The 20,209-nt window shown below is 49.1% G+C and overlaps 1 protein-coding gene across 1 annotated transcript in view; it reads left to right on the plus strand.

Annotated features, from left to right (window-relative positions):
• Nucleotides 1-18,096, plus strand: part of SF3A1 (splicing factor 3a subunit 1) — a 20,070-nt gene extending 1,974 nt beyond the window's left edge. The window contains exons 2-16 of the mRNA XM_044243921.1: nucleotides 909-1,030; nucleotides 5,748-5,955; nucleotides 7,105-7,362; nucleotides 9,910-9,984; nucleotides 10,710-10,860; nucleotides 11,164-11,357; nucleotides 12,222-12,339; nucleotides 12,619-12,804; nucleotides 13,457-13,578; nucleotides 13,682-13,927; nucleotides 14,494-14,701; nucleotides 15,174-15,328; nucleotides 16,332-16,433; nucleotides 16,555-16,626; nucleotides 17,405-18,096. Coding sequence (XP_044099856.1) covers nucleotides 909-1,030; nucleotides 5,748-5,955; nucleotides 7,105-7,362; nucleotides 9,910-9,984; nucleotides 10,710-10,860; nucleotides 11,164-11,357; nucleotides 12,222-12,339; nucleotides 12,619-12,804; nucleotides 13,457-13,578; nucleotides 13,682-13,927; nucleotides 14,494-14,701; nucleotides 15,174-15,328; nucleotides 16,332-16,433; nucleotides 16,555-16,626; nucleotides 17,405-17,506 — 2,319 coding nt within the window. The 3' untranslated portion in view covers nucleotides 17,507-18,096. The remainder of the gene's footprint in view (nucleotides 1-908; nucleotides 1,031-5,747; nucleotides 5,956-7,104; nucleotides 7,363-9,909; nucleotides 9,985-10,709; nucleotides 10,861-11,163; nucleotides 11,358-12,221; nucleotides 12,340-12,618; nucleotides 12,805-13,456; nucleotides 13,579-13,681; nucleotides 13,928-14,493; nucleotides 14,702-15,173; nucleotides 15,329-16,331; nucleotides 16,434-16,554; nucleotides 16,627-17,404) is intronic.
• The last annotated feature ends 2,113 nt before the right edge of the window (nucleotides 18,097-20,209 follow it).

Below are 20,209 nucleotides of genomic sequence, written 5' to 3' on the forward strand. Positions count from 1 at the left end.
ACAGGAGCCAGGAGGGAAACTCGCTCAGGTGGAGTGGTGAGCAGGAAGGAAAGACACAGATAATGGGGCATGGGAGTTGAGTGGAGAGTTTTGTGAAGGAATGGTCACTGGTCACATGACCAGATGCTGGCTATAGTTGGCTCTAGGCAGTCATGTTTGACTTTTGGAAGGGCACTTGAAATGGATGGGGACCAGATGGGAGGTGGGGAAGTGGGAATGGCAAGACTGCGGAAACTCAGGATATTTAGCTGTCAGAGGAAGAGGGGGAGAGTGTAACAGCAGAAAAGAATATGAAGGCAGGGAACTGCTATCTTTTTTTTCCAGATGAGAGACTCACACTTTGTTTACTAACGGAAAGAAGCTGGTGAAGAAAGAGTATTGGAATTTATGGGACCGTTGGTGTTGTGCATTCCAGTGGGGTTTCACAGAACATTTGAGCATTGAGTGGTGGTTAAGACAAGAATAGGTGCAGAGGGAAAGGGCATAAGGCGCTGCCAGCGGAGTTTCCCATCTTTATTCAGCAGTCATTAAATATTCTGTGCCAGGAACATCCCTGGGTAAAGACATGGCCTTCTGGATTCTGGAAGATGGTTTCTTAGAATGTGGTCAGACCCTTTCCCCTCTCCCCCAAATCTGAATCGTCTGGCCACTTGGTAAAAATCCAAGTTCCTGGTGTCACAGACTGGCTAGCTGGTGAGAGTCAAGGAGGCTGCTCTTTCCACCGGTTCCCCAGGAGAGTCCCATGTGGGCACAGTGCAGTTAAGAGCCAGTTTTCTGGAGCAGAAGGTCCTAACTCAAGGAAAGTCTCTGGGAGAGAGTCCATGCTCTCAATGATTTTAGAGGAGTTTGACTTCAGTCCCCCATATCAGGAACCTCAAGACGTTATTTTCCTTTTCTTGTTTTCACAGCCCACAGAAGAAGAAGCTTCTTCGAAGGAGGATTCTACCCCCTCCAAGCCAGTGGTGGGAATTATTTATCCTCCTCCAGAAGTCAGGAATATCGTTGACAAGACTGCCAGCTTTGTGGCCAGGTAACATAGCTGCTTCTGCATTGTCAGCCTGGGCCCGTTAGCTCATCTAACACCACAGCATGCTGGTGAGGTGGGCCGCGGTCAGGATTAGTGTCTTGGCATGGCATGGCAGTGACAGAATGAATCACACTCAGCCCCAGAAGCACCAGGAACCTGTGCTTCCAAAATAGGCCCGAGGAAGTGCCTGGAAAGCTCTTTTGTCAGGGAGAGTATTTGTGTCTGTGTTTGTGTCTGAGCTGCTGGCCGGAGGAAGACATAAAAAGGGAGTTGGTCATTCTCATTATGCAAGAACTGTGCTCCTCACAGCTTCCACTGACGCCTCTGCAGGATGGAATAAAATACGAGCTCAGAGTTCTTATGAGGCAGGAGAGAGGGAATGGGACTGAGTGCGGTCTTTGTGGATGACTTGGAAGTCAGTGCGAATTCTTCTCATCCTTTCCCATCATGTTTTACACACACCTGCTCCTCAGATGGAATCCTCTGGCCTCTTGACTCCAAAGGTCAACACACACCCCCAGTTAAAGTGTTTTTTTGGCAGCCGGCAGGCCACATGCAGCCTATAGAGCTGTTGTTTTTCCTCATGATACATATTTTTTTAAAGATGTATTTATTAGAGAGGAAGGGAGGGAGAGGGTAGGGCAGAGGGAGAGAATTTTCAAGCAGACTCCCACTCAGCAGGGAGCCTGACAGGCTTGATCCCGTGACCCATGAGATCATGACCTGAGCGGAAACCAAGGGTCAAACACTCAACCAACTGAAACACCCAGTCACCGTCACAATAATGTATTTTTAAAAAACTTGAATAAATTGCTACCATTTAAAAATGAGGAGCTTGCACAGTAAATCTGGATTTCTGGCTTTTGTCAACAAACTGGACAACTCGTTGCCTGTAAGCAGCTGCCCGCCTTGAACAGACTGCTGCCCTCAGTCTGGGCACATGTGCTCCAGAGGGCCATGCCTTGATCCCAAGGCAGTATCCCCATCACAGTACATTTTAATAGAGGGTTTCTTCCTTCCCAGCCTCTTAATAAAGTGAAACATAGGATACTCTGAGGCCTTTTACTTGGCAGGCTCCATGCGGATTCATAGCCTCACATTTCAAAGGCTTTGCTTAACCAGGGTATTGCATTAAATCTGCTCTGTGCTTGGGGGAGCAATGTTAGGTTCAGGGCAGTAAGTGTTTATGATAAATGTTCAATGTCTCATAGCAACGCTCATGCTTCTCTTTTTGCCCTGATAATTTAAAAAACAGAATAAATAGGAAAAGGGTGTTAGAGGAAGAATCACCACAGTCTCATTACCAGAATAGTTTCTACCAGCTGTTTTCACTTTCCTGTTTCCTTCTGGTCCTTGATGTCCTTTTTTAGACCCTTGTAATATTAGTAGATACTTTCACATCCTGCTTTTCCCCTCTGTGCTGTGTTAGAAGCATTTTCTCCTGTTGCTCCACAGTCTCTGCTGCTGCGCCGTCCTCAACGCGCCATGTTGAGGTGATAGGTCTCCCTTGACTTGGCTGTCTCCTCTCTCCTTTCCTCCAAGTTGTTTCCAGCATTTCAGTTTGGCACACAAAACTGTGGGGGAAATCTGAGCATTTTCTTTTCCTTCTAGATTGTCTTCTTAGAAGAAAATTCTGTGTGGCACATAACTGGCTTAAAGAGCGTTTTAAAGATATTCTTAAACATTTTGCCAAGTAGCTTTCCAATAATTTTGTGCCAGCCTCTGCTGCCACAGAAATGAGTATCCAAGTTTTCTTAAAAATAAAAACGTATGCATCCATATTTTTAGATTTATTTTTGGCTTAGGTGATTGCCTTGTAGGCATTTTTAAGTATCTGTGGACTTGCTTTCGTTTACATTGCAATGGAGGGACAGACAAGCATCATCTCACTCTGGGATAAAGGAAGCATATGGGACCATCTTTCCACTTCTGTTGAATCTCACACATTGATTGATGGAGCATTCAGTTAAAATCACTGAGTATGTTTTTCCGAAAGAAGTTTTTTTTCCTCTCTAGGTTTGGTCTTCCCTACATTCTCCTGTCAAGAAGCTGAAGTGGAAATTACCCTTAAAAAGTCCCACCAGCTGCGTTGACTCAGAATCATGTCTTTTTGTGCTGAAATCTATTCCTTGTGTTAGAGAACATAATTCTAAAATTAACATTAATTTAAAGGAAAAGAATAGCTTGGAATGAACATTCCTGCCTTCTCATTTTCTTTCAGATTATTCCCAGATGTGGTGAGGTTATGGCTTAGGAGGCAGTGATGGAGGAGACAAGCAGAGCCCCCCCTTGTCTGCCCTGGGTGTTTGCTGGGCATGGTGGCCTACTTTATCAGTACCTGAGTGTGTAGTTTGCATTATTTCAGAAGGTGGAAGGTGCTTCTTCCCCAAGCATGAGGTTCCAGTTGGACTCATACATTGCCTAATTAAGACCCCATGGTGTTATTCATGCTACAGAGTGTGACCAGAACTTGCAGAGGACCTAGCCTGGGTGTTGATGAGCACCACCATGGCACAGTTTGGTACGAAGGCTAATCTGTGGCACAGCATCGCCTGTACCCTGTCTCGCCCTCCAGCTAGCAAGGCCAGGGTGTGAAAGTCTCGAGAGTGTGAAGCTGCTATTGCCAGCAACCCCTGGAACCATCTATCCCTTGATATGTTCAGGGCATGTTTGCAGTGCAGGGCTCTGGCTGGAGGAGTGAGGGAAGAGGCCCCACAAACATCTTTTTTTAAGATTTTATTTATTTTAAAGAGAAAGTGTGTGTGTGTGTGTGTGTGTGTGAGAGAGAGAGAGAGAGAGAGAAAAGGAGGAGGGGCAGAGGGAGAGGGATAGAGAGAATCTGAAGCAGACTTTGCACTGAGTGGAGAGCCAGATACAGGGCTCGATCTCACAACCCTGAGATCATGCCCTGAGCTGAAATCAAGAGTCGGACACTTAACTGACTGAACTGTCCAGGCGCCCCACCACAAACATCTAATACCCACATCATCTTTAGTGTTTATGGAACAGCCCTTTCTAGTCTTCATAAGAATAACAGCCCTTGCATTTCAGGCTGCTGTATGATTCAAAAAGACTTAGCCATGTCCTTAACTGATTTGATCTGAGTTCTCCAGGGTAGAGAGAGAAGGTCGTATTAGCTGCATCTTACACATGGGAATTTGAGACAGAGAAGTTTGGACCCCCGACTTCTGGGGAGGGGAGAGGGGCTGGTGATTGAGTTCAGTCATCAGTGACCAGTGATTTAATCAGTCATTCCTGTGGCATGAAGTCTTCATTAAAAAAACCCTAACCAGAGTGATTCAGAGAGCTTCCATGTCGGTAAACAAGAACACATCAGAGAGGCTTCCAGGAGGCTGGTGTACCCCAGACCCTAGGGACAGAATCTCCTGTGCTCAGGACTCCACCAGACCTATCCCTATGTGACTCTTCATCCTGGCCATTTGTTTTTATTCTTTAAAATATCCTTTTATAATAACCTGGTAATCTAGTAAGGAAGAAAAAAAAAAAAGAGAGTGGAAGGTTTGGTAACTTGGTGAGTCAGAAGTGAACTCAAAACATGTATGTGTCCATATCTTATGTCTTTAAGTTTATTGTGCTTTTTGAGTGACACAGGTATTTAATATGTTAGACACCCTTGAAATGTTACCATTGGGACTCCTTAAAAATCAGGGTTCCCCAAATATCATGAGAGGGACATTTTTTTTTTTTTTTAATCCTGCGGTATTTATCTATTTATTTATAAAGAATTTATTTATTTGACAGGGAGAGAAATAGCGAGAGAGAGCACAAGCAGGGGGAGCAGCAGAGGGAGAAGGAGAAGCAGGCTCCCTGCTGAGCCAGGAGGCTGATGTGGGGCTTGATCCCAGCACCCGGGTATCACGACCTGAGCCAAAGGCAGACACTTAACCCATTAACTGAGCCACCCAGGTGCCCCAGTCCTGAGGTTTTTAAAGGCATGCAAAGACCTAGGGTATATGTGGGAAACTTTCTCAGTACGGGGAGAGACAGGAGACCTCCCTTCTAAAGCTCTCCTCTTGTCATGTGGATGTGCCGTATGCAGCAGCACAGATCTGGGTCCTTGGAGAGCACAGTGTTTCTTTTGTGGGCCTCACCCAGTACTAAATGAGGTGATTCTAGGTAGTACTTGGACAAAGCATTACATGAAATTGTTTACACTTAGATGTTTTTTCCAACCCTTGTGGTTACCCAAAGGACAAAGTGTCAGTTTGGTGCTAGAGTATCCTTAACACCACTGCAGCCCTAGAGAACTGGCCTTCATCTCAGCAAACTTGGAGCGGAGACTTTAATGATACTACTTTATTTTCATTGTGTTTAATTTTATGTTTCCTTTTGTTAGTGTAAAGCTCTACTGATTTTTATGTGAAGTAGTAATACGTCTTCTTTTTAAACTGCATTTTAAAATAAATTTATTCAAAGAAAAAAGCAATGAGTTTAGATAGCTGTGGGATGGCAGGACTAGCAGAAGAGCTACAGGAGCAATAGAGGTCTGGGAGACCCTGTGGAGGCCTGGCCCAACCTTGGAGGAGGCCGAGGACTTTGGCCACTGACACTAGGAGCCTCGAGGAGGACCTCTGCTGCGCTCAGGCCTGGGCTGGTTTGAGTGGCAAGTGGTGGCAAGTAGGGGGCTTGAAGGGGCAGTGTTCTGCATCTAGGCAATTGTCAGGCTTGTGGTGTTAATTCTTTCTTTTCCTCCTTGTAGAAACGGACCTGAATTTGAAGCTAGGATACGACAGAACGAGATCAACAATCCCAAGTTTAACTTCTTGAACCCTAACGATCCTTACCATGCCTACTACCGCCACAAGGTCAGCGAATTCAAGGAGGGGAAGGCTCAGGAGCCCTCGGCCGCCATCCCCAAGGTCATGCAGCAGCAACAGCAGGCCACCCAGCAGCAGCTGCCCCAGAAGGTTAGAGCCATCCCCTCCTTCATATCCCCAGGGCTGAGAGGGAAGGCAGGCCATGGAGGGGAGAGTAATGAACTCTGCTTTCTAAACCTCACTACCAGCCAGGGAGAGACATGAGGTTTCTATCCACAGATGAAGACACTGAGGCTCAGGTAGCAAAGTGCTGTGGCTTTTGACGTTTCTAGAGCACTGCTTGTCTGGCTCTGTGCTCAGTATTTTAGGAGTCTCATTGGCATCTCCCAGCAGCTCATGAGGAGGACATCAAAGTGACCATTTTACAGATGAGGAACCTGAGGCTTGGGGAAGTACGCTTGACCCAGGCCACAGGGTCAGCAATCCAGAGTTTAGGCCCTTGGCCCTCCTCTTTGCCTTTTCCATGGAGCGAGGATAGTGCTGTGATGTGGCTTGTGGGCCCCTTCTTGAGCCATCCCTCCCATCCATTTCACCTTCCTGGGGTCCCTCCATGTGGCCCGCCTTAATACCCTAATCTTCTCTAGGTCCATCACTAGGGACAGTTAGGGTTATCAGTGAAGACAAGAAGGGCTGGCACATTTTGCCTCCTGTATAGACCTAGACTGGTCCCTTCTCTTTGCTGTATTCCTGGAGCATGGTGGCAAAGGCTACCTCCTATTTTACAGTGGGAAATAAAGGTTGGAATAGATTTTGTGACCTTCCATTGTAGTTTACCACTCCTGGGACCTCAGGCTACCCCAGTTTCCTCATCTGTAAAAGGGATTCACAGTAGTAATTCTGTCCACCACATGGTTCGTGTGGAGGTCAGGCGAGGTAACAAATGTGGAAGTCCTCTGTCCAGTGGGTCCTCTGCAGACATGTAGGGCTGACTGTGTCCTTCATCCCCCTGGGGTGGGATTTAATAAGGCATGTGTTTGTCAGATTTTTTTCTGCCACCCTATTTTGGCCCTCAGTTTCATGGCCACAACAGAAATACAGAGGGGCATGGTTCTTGGTCCAAGCCATTCAGGGAGTAGAGGCCACAGTTGGCCAAGAAATCAGTGCTCTTGTGAGTTAGGATTCTCTCACACTGTGGGCCAGTGGTGTGCAGGTGTTTGGCAGAAATGTGGAGGCCTGTGCCGTCCTGTCGGAGGTGTCTTCCTACCCTCTCTCGAGCCTCACATTCTCTCCGCGTCTTAGGTTCAAGCCCAGGTGATACAAGAGACCATCGTGCCGAAAGAGCCCCCTCCTGAGTTTGAGTTCATAGCAGACCCCCCCTCCATCTCAGCCTTTGACCTGGACGTGGTGAAGCTGACGGCTCAGTTTGTGGCCAGGAACGGCCGCCAGTTTCTGACCCAATTGATGCAGAAGGAGCAGCGTAACTACCAGTTTGACTTCCTCCGCCCACAGCACAGCCTCTTCAACTACTTCACGAAGCTGGTGGAACAGTACACCAAGGTACCTGGGCAGGACAGGGGCAGGGGTGCTGGGCCTAGGGCAGGAAGGCACTGTATCTACTTGTGTCTCTAAGAACTTGACTCCTCTGTGGGCCCTTGGGCAGAGGTTAAAAATTCCAGTTCAGTGTTCAGACTAGATTTTTTTTTTTTAAGTAAAGATTTTATCTATTCTGATTTTATCTATCTGATGCAGAGAGAGAGGGAGGGAGAAAACAAGCACAGTCAGGGGGAGCAGTAGGCAGGGGAGAAGCAGGCTTTCCTCTGAGCAAGGAGCCCAGTGTGGGGCTCAGTCCCAGAACCCTGGGATCATCACCTGAGCTGAAGGCAGCCACTTAACTGACTGAGCCACCCAGGTGTCCCTCAAGTCTTGATTTCTATTCCATTCTGCCATTTAAATGTAGCATAGAATGCTGGGGGGGTTTTTTGTTTGTTTGTTTGTTTTTTAGATTTTATTTATTTATTTAACAGAGAAAGAGATCACAAGTAGGCAGAGAGGCAGGCAGAGAGAGAGAGAGAAGCAGGCTCCCTTCTGAACTGAGAGCCTGATGTGGGGCTCAGTCCCAAGACCCTGAGACCATGACCTGAGCTGAAGGCAGAGGCTTAACCCACTGAGCTACCCAGGTGCCCCTAGACTGATGATTTTAAAGAGCAGTGAAACGTATGATTGATAACTGCCATTAGGATGGTGCTTGCTATGTGACAAGGCCAAGTGCTAGCTGCTTTTAAGTACACATCAGAATGTTCATTTGCCTAGCATGGGACCTGAGAAGAAGGAAGCCCTTAATAGTTGCCTTCTTTTGCCCAGTTTAATCATCATAAGAATCCAGGAAGTATTCCCCCTCCCCTTCCCCTTTTTCAAAAGCAGAGATAGGCTCAGAGAGTTGAAGTCCCTTACTCATGGTCTCTCAGCTAGTAAGTAGCTGCACTGACCCCAACATCTATGTTGTTCTTCACTCTAAAAAGTACCTTGGATTAGAAATATAATTTAAGTAAGCATTGGGAGACAGTGTAACTTAAGGAGATAGTATTGTTGAAATACTTATATATGTAGCATTTTCTCATTTAATCTGTAGTAATTGATAAATTAGCCACTGCTATACATATTTTACAGAAGAGGAAGTAGGCACAGAGAATTAATTTTGTCAGGGCTGAGCTGGGGACTTGAACTCTGGCATTTTCACTCTAGCCCCTAAGATCTGGGCCTCAGGGTCTGGAACCAGAAGATCTTAATTTCATGCTACATTGTTGTAATCAAGAATCTGGACAAGTGGGTATTAGTATTTAAAAACAGTTAGATTGTTAATTTCTTGCAAAGCACACTGATACAGATTTGCTAGTGGCTTGGGTTTTGGGGGGTTTTTTTGGTTTGTATTTTTGGTGCTTTTTTCCCCCCAACTCCTTGTGGCGGTTGCATTCTCTTCAGTTGCCTGGTTTGTACATCTGTTCTTGATATTTAGAAACAGCACATTAAAGATCTGGCTTGAAAGGACTGTAATAATTTTCTTAGTTCACTCTAAGTATGTAACTAGAAAGAATTGTAAAAATGTATGTATTTAGAAAATGATCAAATCAAAAAATGGTAGAGTCATTAAAATAACAATCATGGAAAGCCAGAGGGTTAGTGTAATTAATTACATGGTAACAATTTTAAGGGAGCCCTGCCTTGATTTTACCTAGTGGACCACTTCCAGGGTTAAAGGTCCCCAGATCCCTTTGTAGTCTGTTACTTTCCTATTATTCCTTTTCTCTCAGGACTTGGGTATTGACATTTAGTACTCTAACCTGAGGGCACTGGTGTCTGTCTCTAGTCACTGGGGACTCTAGGGCAGATTTATTTCTGAGGTAGAGGTCTAGGGATGATAGGGTAGGGCTGAGCCACTTTACCAATGATAAACTGTTGGGATTTATGCTGTTTTGAACAATGGCATCATTCATTGTCTCATCAACTATATATTCAGCGTCAGACTTTCTTTCAAATGCTGGTGATATAATAGTGAACAGAAGACAGAGAAATCTCTGTCTTTACAGAGTTTCTGGTCTGGTGAGGGGGGCGAAAAGCAAGTGCAGTGTCAGTGGTTGTCCGATGGTAATAAGTACTATGGAGAAACGGAAAGCAGGGGACAGAATCTGGGAGTTGGGATCTGTGAGCAGCAGTGTGGAGTAGGATCATCAGGTGAGCACGTGCGAAAGGGCCTGGTGGCATGTGCCAGAGGGTGGTAGCAGCTCCCTATTGAGAGCAGCCAGGGCATGTGGACTGTACGCTGGGTGGTGGGTAGTGCTCTTTTGTGGATTTTCTTGCTCGTCCTTGCAGCTGCCTTTTACATTGACTGTGCCACCTTTAAGCAGTGATGTTACTATTTATAGAAGACAGCCAGGTTACAGAGGTTAAGTGACTTGCCCAAAGTCACACAGCAAAGTAGAGCTGGGATTGGGACCTGGAACCCCATGCTTTTGCTTGTCCTATGTCGTTCCACAGGCCCCGGGAAGCCCCCTCTTTGTCCTGGGTTGTGCTGCACTGACAGTTGCTTTAACTCTTCCCATGTTTCAGATCTTGATTCCTCCTAAAGGCTTATTTACAAAGCTCAAGAAAGAGGCTGAGAACCCCCGAGAAGTTTTGGACCAGGTAAACTAAATTATAACTAGTTACTTCAATGCAAGTGACCTTGTGTGGGTTGTTTCATATTTGGAAATGGGACCAAATGGGTCCAGGGCGGGACCTTGTTGTGTTCCAGGCACAGGAGTGGTGGAAAGAAAGACCTTGTGGCCACAAAGGCTGAAGAATCCTGGGCTCTCTGCTCCCTTTCTGCTTTTCTTTAAGTTTTACTGGATCTTTCTCTTTTCTGCCCTTACTAGAAGCCAACTCCTGAACAGGTTTTCTGGCGACAGATGCCATTTGAAGCCCCACATTTTCAGAGTCGAGGAGAGAAGGCTGGTTGGCACTGCCTGTTTTGGGTGGCTGCATGAAGGCTTTGTTTCTCAGGCTCTCAGACCGCTGCTTCTCTCATGGGTACTTGGTCAGACTTCCTGGGACAGAGCTTGCTGTTCTGTGAGCATCACGCCCCTTGCCAACTCAAGCAGAAAACTCTGAGAACAAATGGCTGTCCTTGAGGCCTAGACACAAGGTTTCTGTGGCATTTAGGTTTTTTTTTTTTTTTCCCTGTCTGGGCGCTGGGCTTGACTGAAACCAAATGCAAATACCATAGTTTCCGCCAGGAAGTTGCCCTTGTGGGCCGAGCAGCTCCCTGTCCCAAAGGAGATGCTGGCTTGGGTGAAGGTGCTGGAGGGGTCAGGCCCATCAGGAACAGACCCTGATTCAGGTTAACATTGTGCCGTTTCCTATTTCCCCAGGTGTGTTACCGGGTGGAGTGGGCCAAGTTCCAGGAGCGAGAGAGGAAGAAGGAAGAGGAGGAAAAGGAGAAGGAGCGGGTGGCCTATGCGCAGATCGACTGGCATGATTTTGTGGTGGTGGAAACAGTGGACTTCCAACCAAATGAGCAAGGTAGGTCTGTGACTCCAGGTGGGGAGCCAGGAGCTTGGAACCATCAGGAATATCTCAGGTATACATCTCTTCCCACAGAGCACTATAGTCCCCCCAGAGGGTTTTATCTATCTGTTTTATCTCTGCTGCCAGAAGACTTCTGATTTGCCACATTGTCCCACTTAACCCAATTGAGCAAATGTGCCAGACCTTGGGTCTGGAGCTGGGAGAGCTTACAGTGTGTAGAGGGTAGACCAAGGGGTGGGCCTTTGATAAGGAGTGTCTGTGGAGGTCTCCTTTTGACTCTGGATTACCCCCTGCCAGGGAATTTCCCTCCCCCCACCACCCCAGAGGAGCTGGGGGCCCGAATTCTCATTCAGGAGCGCTACGAGAAGTTTGGGGAGAGTGAAGAGGTTGAGATGGAGGTCGAGTCTGATGAGGAGGACGAGAAACAGGAGAAGGCGGAGGAGCCTCCTTCGCAGTTGGACCAGGACACCCAAGTGCAAGACATGGACGAGGTATGCTTCTGGGAGGGCTTACAAGCCGGCCTTTCCCTCTGGAGCTTGGTATGGGGGTGCTCTTCACATTTCAGATCAGCTCCCTTGTGATCCTTGAGAGGAGGCGTGGGTCCCGAATAAGGCATGCTGGCTGAGCAGCTGCCCGGACCCAGGGAGCATAGAGCCTCTTTCCAGCTTGGGCAACAAAGATTCATTCATAGGCAAGGATCTGAAAGCTGTGCTGGCTCTGTTCTGTGACCTTCCCGGCTTCGCCCAGAGGCCCTGCTCCCTCCTGCCCCCATGCCAACTCTCAGTAAGGGAATACTTTTCACCACATGCTTTGATGCATTTGAACTTAGGCCCAAATGATCAGCAGTTCCCAGAGCTTTTCTTAGTGTAGCCTCTGCTTCCTTTCGGCCACCTCTACCCCTTCCCAGCAGGCATAGAGTCTTCAGAGCCAAGCTGCTCTCCTCCCCTTGGAAAGAATTTGTGTGTGAGAAGAATGGCCCCTGTGTCTGTGGGAATTGACTTTTTCTCTCCCTCCCAGCGTTCCTCCATGAGCGGTTACCATTGAGCGCCGACTTGCCTCCCGCAACCCTCCCCAGCATGTTTAACTGCCCTTGGCCTCCTGGGACTGCCTGGTGCCAGCTGCTGGAAATGCCTGGGCGGAGTGTTAGCACCACGGCCCCCAGCACTCCCATTCATGTTGCGAGGAAGGAGCTTGGCCAGCTGCCGCCTGGCCTCGGCTGCCCCTGGAGGCTTAGCACATGGATGCTGGCTGGCAGGGACGTAGGCTCTTTGCCACCCTGAGAGCCGCCAGGGCTTAGCTGCAGGGAGGTGGTCTATTGGCTCTTTTCTGAGTCCTGCCATTGCTTTGCTTTTCAGGGTTCAGATGATGAAGAAGAAGGGCAGAAAGTGCCCCCACCCCCAGAGACACCCATGCCACCTCCTCTGCCCCCAACTCCAGACCAGGTCATTGTTCGGAAGGATTATGACCCCAAAGGTAGGGTCTGCTTTCCTGCCCTCACATGTTCCTCAGTGCTGTCTATTTCTAGGAGGGGGTGAGGTGGCATGTCACCAAGGCATCGATAGCCCCTCTTTCGCAGGCCTGGTGATGGGGAACAGAGCTTAGTCATCTCTGGTGCCCAGGTGTCTTGCACAATGCCGGCTACAGCATGGCACTAAATGGATGGGTCTCAGATGAGGGAGATACAAATAAAACCGTAGTCCCTTAACCCTGGCTGCTTCCCAGTGTTCTCATTCAGAAATCTCTTTCCTTTAGCTTCCAAGCCCCTGCCTCCAGCCCCTGCTCCAGATGAGTATCTTGTGTCTCCAATCACGGGCGAGAAGATCCCTGCTAGCAAAATGCAGGAGCACATGCGCATCGGGCTTCTCGATCCCCGCTGGCTAGAGCAGCGAGATCGCTCCATCCGGGAGAAGCAGAGCGATGATGAAGTATATGCACCAGGTGAGGGGGGGTTCTCCCAGCCTGTCCAAACCCCTGCTCTGACCCAGCCCAGACTTGCTTTGAGCCGTGGGAATCTCTGAAATGTGGTCAGTTTGTTTTAACCAAACAGAGCAACATCTGAGGTCAGACAAAAGTTTGTGAGGATAGGTACAGCCTGTGATGCTACAAAAGAATTCCCCATTTTCCAGAAGCACTCTTCATAAGGCTCCTCCAAAGGCAGGCACCTGACATCTACGCCATCCCAGACATACCAGAGCCGGGGAAGTTGACCATCTTGGGGCTGTCTTAGAATGAGGGCTCTGCTGGCTGGAGCACCCTTAGTGCTTTGAAATGAGACACAATGGGAAGAAAACTGACCCAGAGGCAGGAGAGTAAGCTTGTAGTCCTGATTGCCGCTTGCCATTTGTGTGACACAGTCCTTGCAATTGCTTTTCTTAAGTCATGTGGTTGGACAAGCTCTAGCATACAACCTTAGTGCTGATTGGGCTTCCCCAGGCTCAGAGACGGGCCATGCTATATTGGGACCCAGACTCAGCCTGCCCCACAGGACTAGCCTCTACTCTGCACCAGGAGAGTTGGGGCTCTCTGTTAGAAGGGCACCTGGTTTTAGTTTCCTTTCTGTTCCCTGCCTCTGTTCTGTGACTGCATCTAGGTCTGGATATTGAAAGCAGCTTGAAACAGTTGGCTGAGCGGCGTACTGACATCTTTGGTGTAGAAGAAACAGCCATCGGTAAGAAGATTGGTGAGGAAGAAATCCAGAAGCCAGAGGAAAAGGTGCAGTTCTGATGGATTCTAGTGCCTTCCCCACTCTCATAATCCTATACTTGAGCTGCATTTTAGGATCCCTGACAAGCTGTGGCTTTGCTTTCCCTTGCAGGTGACCTGGGACGGCCATTCGGGTAGCATGGCCCGGACCCAGCAGGCTGCCCAGGCCAACATTACCCTCCAGGAGCAGATCGAGGCCATCCATAAGGCCAAGGGCCTGGTGCCAGAGGATGATACCAAAGAGAAGATTGGCCCTAGCAAACCCAATGAACTTCCCCAGCAGCCACCACCTCCGTCTTCAGCCACCAACATTCCTAGCTCTGCCCCACCCATTACTTCCGTGCCCCGGCCACCTGCGGTAAGCCAGTAGCCACTTTGGGACTGATCTTGCAGAGCTTGGTTCTTGGGGTTGGACACTATTGGCTGAGAAGGACAGCTTCCTTATAGTGGGATCCAGGGACTGATTGGGTCAAGTTGAGAGACAAAGAACTCTTTAATTGTAAGTGGGAGCCTCTGGTCTGATCTTCCTCTGTGGAGGAGGATTGGAGCATGGGAGGGAGGGAGGCAAGAGGCAAATGTGAGAAGCAGGCTTAGGACAGAGAAGAGCTGCAGGGCTTAGCAGGTCTTCGAGGATCGCTGGCCCGTCTCCAGGAAGCTAAGTTGAGGTCAGCCTCTTTAGTGGGTTTTTCAGCATCTGCCACAAGCAGCTGGTTGAGTCCCAAGTGGAAAGAGTGTCACTCTGGGCCTCTCAGCATAATTACTGTCAGAGTCTGGTTGTGAGCCTGCAGTCTCTCAGTCAGGGAACTCCGTCAGAGCTGTCTAGTCCCCATCGTCAAAGGCTGCAGGGGGCTAATCACCAGCCTTATTTGCCCTTGAGGTCCAGTTTTGGCTTCCTTTGACCTCTGGGTCCCTCCTCTTCTGCAGATGCCGCCTCCTGTCCGTACCACAGTTGTGTCTGCAGTACCTGTCATGCCTCGCCCCCCAATGGCATCAGTGGTCCGACTACCCCCGGGCTCAGTGATTGCCCCCATGCCGCCTATCATCCATGCGCCCAGGATCAACGTGGTGCCCATGCCTCCCTCGGCCCCTCCTATCATGGCACCCCGCCCACCCCCCATGATTGTGCCAACAGGTCAGTGTCTCTCATGCCACCTTCCAGGCCGTTGGGTCAGGACTGTAGACTAAGCACTGCGAGCAGTGCAGTGGCTGGCGGTACTGCCCAGCTGTTACAACTGGGGGGCCAACCCAGAGGGGAGCCTTAGCTTCCCCACATGAGTGGTCCCTGAGCTACGAGCTGGGGAGCCACAGGTCCTGGGGGAGATGGGCTGAAGTGGCAAAGCTGGGGGCTGTGCACCCAGGATGGTCAGGCTCCAGACAGGTGCAGAGGCCCAGTGATGCTTGCCTGTCAGCTGGCACCCAGTCTGTCTATCAGTCCTGCCCCTGCTGCCCCGTTTCCTGCTGGCTGCCAGACTCGGCGAGGAGTGACCCTTCACACTTTTGACTGGGAAAAGTGGGAAACCTTTGCAATCTCCCCTCATCCTTCACCGCCCTGAGTCCCAGGGCCTTCCTCCCACTCACGCAACCACTTATTCTTGTCCTTGCAGCATTTGTGCCCGCTCCACCTGTGGCCCCTGTCCCAGCTCCAGCCCCAATGCCCCCTGTCCACCCTCCACCTCCCATGGAGGATGAGCCTGCCTCCAAAAAACTGAAGACAGAAGACAGCCTCGTGCCTGAAGAGGAGTTCCTGCGCAGAAACAAGGTCAGTGATACCAGAGTGCCAGCCATGGTCATAATGCCCAGCTGGGGGGTCCGGTCCTGCTGTGGTTCCACACTCCCTGCCCCACCATGTTCCGCTCCCACTCCTCTGGCTTCAGGGGCCCGAGTCAGATATTGGAGGCTTGGAAGGGCTTCTGAGCGCCCAGTGGATGCGCAGTTAACAGTGAAAGGAGCAGGCTGAGTAGGTGGTCCCTCTGGTGTGAATTCTTGTGGAGACCAACAGACAGGACTTGAGTATGAACGGGGCCCTGGACACTGGAAGAAATCCTGGGTGTAGTTCTTAATTTCTTTGTGGCCTCCTTCTCTTGCAGCCCTTTGGAGTTCCCCCTGTTGTGGGAATTCTGTTGGGGTACTAGAAATAAGGGAAATCCTGGTGCTTCCAGAGCCTAGGGAGTCTTGCCGGCTTCTAGTGAGGAGGCAGAAGCAGTCCTAGCCCCACTCCCCCAGTCCATTTGACCCGAGCTTTTTTTTTTCGCCTTTCCGGTAGCACTTCCCATTTTCTCAGTACTAGCTGAAGTGCCAAGGTAGAGCTACGCATTTTATGGGCCCGTGTCTTCTCAGTGCTTACAGCAGTACCGTGCAGCTGTTGTGATCACTTGCTTTATAAACTTGGTGTTGAAGCTTAGTGAGACCTGGTTAGAGGAGTTGGGAGCCCAGGTTTTCTGACTTTGCAGTTTATATGCTCTCTGTCTCTGGTGCTTCTGGTGCTTTTACAGGGCATTTTCTTAACACTTTGTCAGTTCTAGACTCACTAGGGGGCACGGTAGAGACCATTTTAAAGAAAAGAAACCATTTTAAAGAAAAGAAAAGAAAACGGGAAGTGAGTTGTGCCATGTCACTAGTGCTAGTGCTGTTAGTGAATTGGGCCAGGGTCCGAGAGGCCAGATGGACAGGTGACATTGTTTATGTTGGCCCAGGAATAGGAAACCATAGTTTCTGATGGGCTCAGGGTTCCCCAGGCATAATTGCCATGTCCTGTTTTGTAGGGTCCAGTATCCATCAAAGTCCAAGTGCCCAACATGCAGGATAAGACTGAATGGAAACTGAACGGACAGGTGCTGGTCTTCACACTCCCACTCACAGACCAGGTATGATTTGCTGCTGCTAAGTGGCATCAGGTGCAGGGGATACAAGGAGTCGGGTGGGGGGGCAGGTCAGCTTCCTTCAGCGGACCTTAGCAAGGAGCTGAATGACCTCTCGGTCCCACAGGTCTCTGTCATCAAGGTGAAGATTCACGAAGCCACGGGTATGCCTGCAGGGAAACAGAAGCTGCAGTATGAGGTGAGTCGGACGTCGGTGGTCCTGCCCCTTGGGTCTCAATACCTCTGCCATCCCAGAAACTAAATCCCTTGTGGAATCAAAGGAGTGGAGAGACATGTGGGGGCAGCCATGTGAATCTGTTCTAGAAGCAGTGATGCTGGCTGGGAGTACCAGGGCAAGTTAGCCTGACATGATGAGGCTTGGGGTGGCTGGGTCATGTTATAGCCTTGTGTGGAGCCCCAGAAACCTTCATGCCTCAGTGACTAGGGTGGGCATCTGGGGACAAGACTTGGAATGCTGTGGTGGGTTTCTGGCCCAGTGGTGGAGCCATCCCAGCCAGTGTGGTCTGGGGTAGCCTGGCTTTGTGCAGGGACGCAGAAGTGATAGTCCAGCTCCACCTGGTGCATACCCAGCCACATGGGGCTGCTTTATTCTCCCTCTCAGGACTTTGACAAATAGCTACTCTGAGCCTCAGTCTCAGACTCTTGGATTGATCTCAGAAAGGTCTTCAGATTTGAGGGTCAGAATTCCATGGGGTTTGGTCTGGGCCACCTTCTTGGGAAGTTGACAAAGAGGGAGAGCATGGGTTACAAGCAGGGAAGGAAAGCAGAGCATTCTTGGGGAACTGGAGACCTTCCGTCCTCCCTGTGCCAACCCCACCCACATGCCCTGCCATTGCCCTGTCTTCTCTCAGGCCCCTGATTCACTGAGTTCAGAGGGAATGGATGTTGGGAGTTATAAAACTACACTGTTCAAGGCCAGGTTGCCCCCACGCTAAAGCACATCGTCTGTTTTCCAGGGCATTTTCATCAAGGATTCCAACTCATTGGCTTATTACAACATGGCCAACGGCGCCATCATCCACCTGGCCCTCAAGGAGAGAGGCGGGCGGAAGAAGTAGAGAAGAGAAACTTGCTGTCAGGTCTCAGCCACTGCCGTTTTTGCCTCTTCCTGTCTCCCACTGTCCTGCTCTCTGCCCCAGTCCCAGGAGACCCTGCCTTGTACACTTGTTTCCCTCTTACTGAGTTTGGAAATTCAAATTGTCCTGCAAAGTTTTCTTACCCCATCCCTTCTCTACATTGATAAGGGAGAGTTTTCAAAGCCAATCTCTTCCCTAGTGGTCTCTGGAATCCCTTTGTGTTTGAGTCTTGATTTGAGGGGATTCATTTCTTTAGGTGGCACATTAGGAGATGTGAATGCAGAAATGTGCTGTGGGATAGTGTCATAGAACCAAATAGCACCTGGCTGATGAGAGTATGGTTGTTGTCATTATTAATCATTTTGTATAATCCCCTTGTGTTTGCGTCCTGATTTGAGGGGATTCATTTCTTTAGGTAGCGCATTAGGAGATATGAACCCGGAAATGTCCTGTGGGATAGTGTCATAGTCCCAAGTAGCACCTGACTGATAGAGTATATTTGTTCTCATTATCAATTATTTTGTATCTTGCCATGGGTTGTCTAATAAACCTCTTGTATCCTTCTTGTGAAATCAGTGTTGTAAGACTTGTCCCTTGGCCACCTGTGCTCTGTCCAGACCCAAGACAGTGGGAACATAGCACAATATGTTGTGTATTCTCTTCTACTCTGAGAATGTTGGAGTTGTGTGGTTTTTTGTTTTTTTTTTTTTAAGATTTTATTTGAGAGAGCACACAAGTGGAGGAGGGGGGCAGGGAAAGGGCAGAGGGAGAGGGAGAAGCTGACTCCCCATGGAACAGGGAGTCCACTGTGGGGCTTAATCTCAGGATCCTGAGATCATGGCCTGAGCTGAAGGCAGACGCTTAACTGACTGAGCCACCAAGGTGCGCTGGAATGTTGGGCTTTGAACTAAATTCTTAACCACCACCAAGTCTTTTAATGAATTTGTCTTACATTTATTTCTGTAGCTCTTAAAATATTTGGATCCTTCAAAGGCATACTCTGTATTTAATAGACTGCTACAAAATGCTTTCAGCATGCCAGGACCACAGAAGAACAAGGACAAGTGTGATGCAGTTTCTGGGCCAGTGGGCAGTGGAGAGACACATGGAGATGAGATTCAGGGGTGGCAGTTTCCTGACCACCTGGAATCATCCATCACCTGATTGGCCCTGTGACCTTAATCAGGTGGCTTACCTTGAGTAACCACAGGGGCATGAAATTTTTAAAAATTTTTATTTAAAAAGTACTTAATTATGCGAGAGCCATGAATTATTCTAAGAATTTTATAGAATTTAACCAATTTACTCTTTATTGTTTAAGTACTCCATCAGTTTTAACTTACATAATACTGAGTATTCCTGTTTTATGCTTGAGTCAACTTAGCTCAGAGACGGTGGGTTGCATGCCTACAGTCACACAGTAAGAAGCTGAAAAGAGAATATGTGCAAAACGCTTGTCATAGGCCTTGCTTCCTAGTAAGAGCCAGACGCAGGCTGTTATTTTCGGAATTGTGCTATCACGGGGAGCTAGGCGCTGCTGTGGGTGTTTAGAGGGAGGAAGGTGAGAGCCTGTTGAAAACTATTTCCTGATTTGAAACCTAAAGCTCATTCTGTTCTGAAGATCTCACATGTGTTTATCCCCTGAGAGTACCTAGTGCCTTTTCTTGGTAGTCCCTCCGTTGGATCCTCCTACCTGCCCCACGAGGTCATCTCCAGGGCTCAGAGGAGTAAGGCCATTCCCAAAGTCATAGAACCAGTATTCTAGTCACCACCCTCTGTACCACCAGCAGCCCCCACCCCTAGTCCCATACACATAAGCTGGCAGCTTCTGACTCCAGACCTAGGGCTCAGGTGGCCCTTCTGCAGTACCACTTGTATGGCTCCATTACAAACTACTGATCCCTCACACTTTTAACTTGGTCAAGGGACGCTATTCCTTACCCATTTGAAATCTGCCTCCCACCTGGTTGCTGGAAGTTTCCCCAGGGCCCAGGGCTGAAGTGGGTTCCATGCTTTGGGGTGTCTAAAATGAAGGCACTGCTGGTTGCTTCTCCATAGTTAACACCAGAAATTGCACTGAACACCAACTGGAAAGGGAGTCAGGAGACTTAGGGTGTCCTGGGCTCCAAGCTCTCCTTTCCACCTGGGATTATTTCTGGGAATGGGGAACAGAGTGTGGTGTTGGGCACTTTCCCCCACAGATGGCAGATCCTGTGGGCCCCCGATGACGGAGGCTGTGAATAGAGGCCAGGAATGCTGCTGGGTGGAATGTGAGTGAATGGGTCCTTTGAGCCACCCTCCAAGGCCTGAACCCAGTTTCCCGAAGCTCTTGAATGAACATCTGTCCTGGCTCATTCCCGTCGAAGGAGGCCCATTGACCAGGGTGGCCTTATGACTGTCAGTGGCCATGGGCCCAGCACTCGGGCCCAGCCCTCTGCTCTTCTGGTTTAGGGCCTGTGACATGAAGGCAGTGCCTTGCTGACACAGCTTTTCTGAATCTCACTGTGATCCTCTGAGGATTGTCTCATCCATTTTTTAGATGAGGTAGGTACCCAAAGTGGTACAGCCCATGAGGGCTCTGGAAGGCCAAATCAGCTCTTCCATTCTTGAAGACCACATCGTTTTCACTGCCACATCAGACCAGACTGTGAAATGGGGAGAAATGTTCCTGTTGTGGGACTGCTG

The sequence above is a fragment of the Neovison vison genome, chromosome 3 (assembly GCF_020171115.1).
Source record: "Neovison vison isolate M4711 chromosome 3, ASM_NN_V1, whole genome shotgun sequence".
Lineage (NCBI taxonomy): Eukaryota > Metazoa > Chordata > Mammalia > Carnivora > Mustelidae > Neogale > Neogale vison.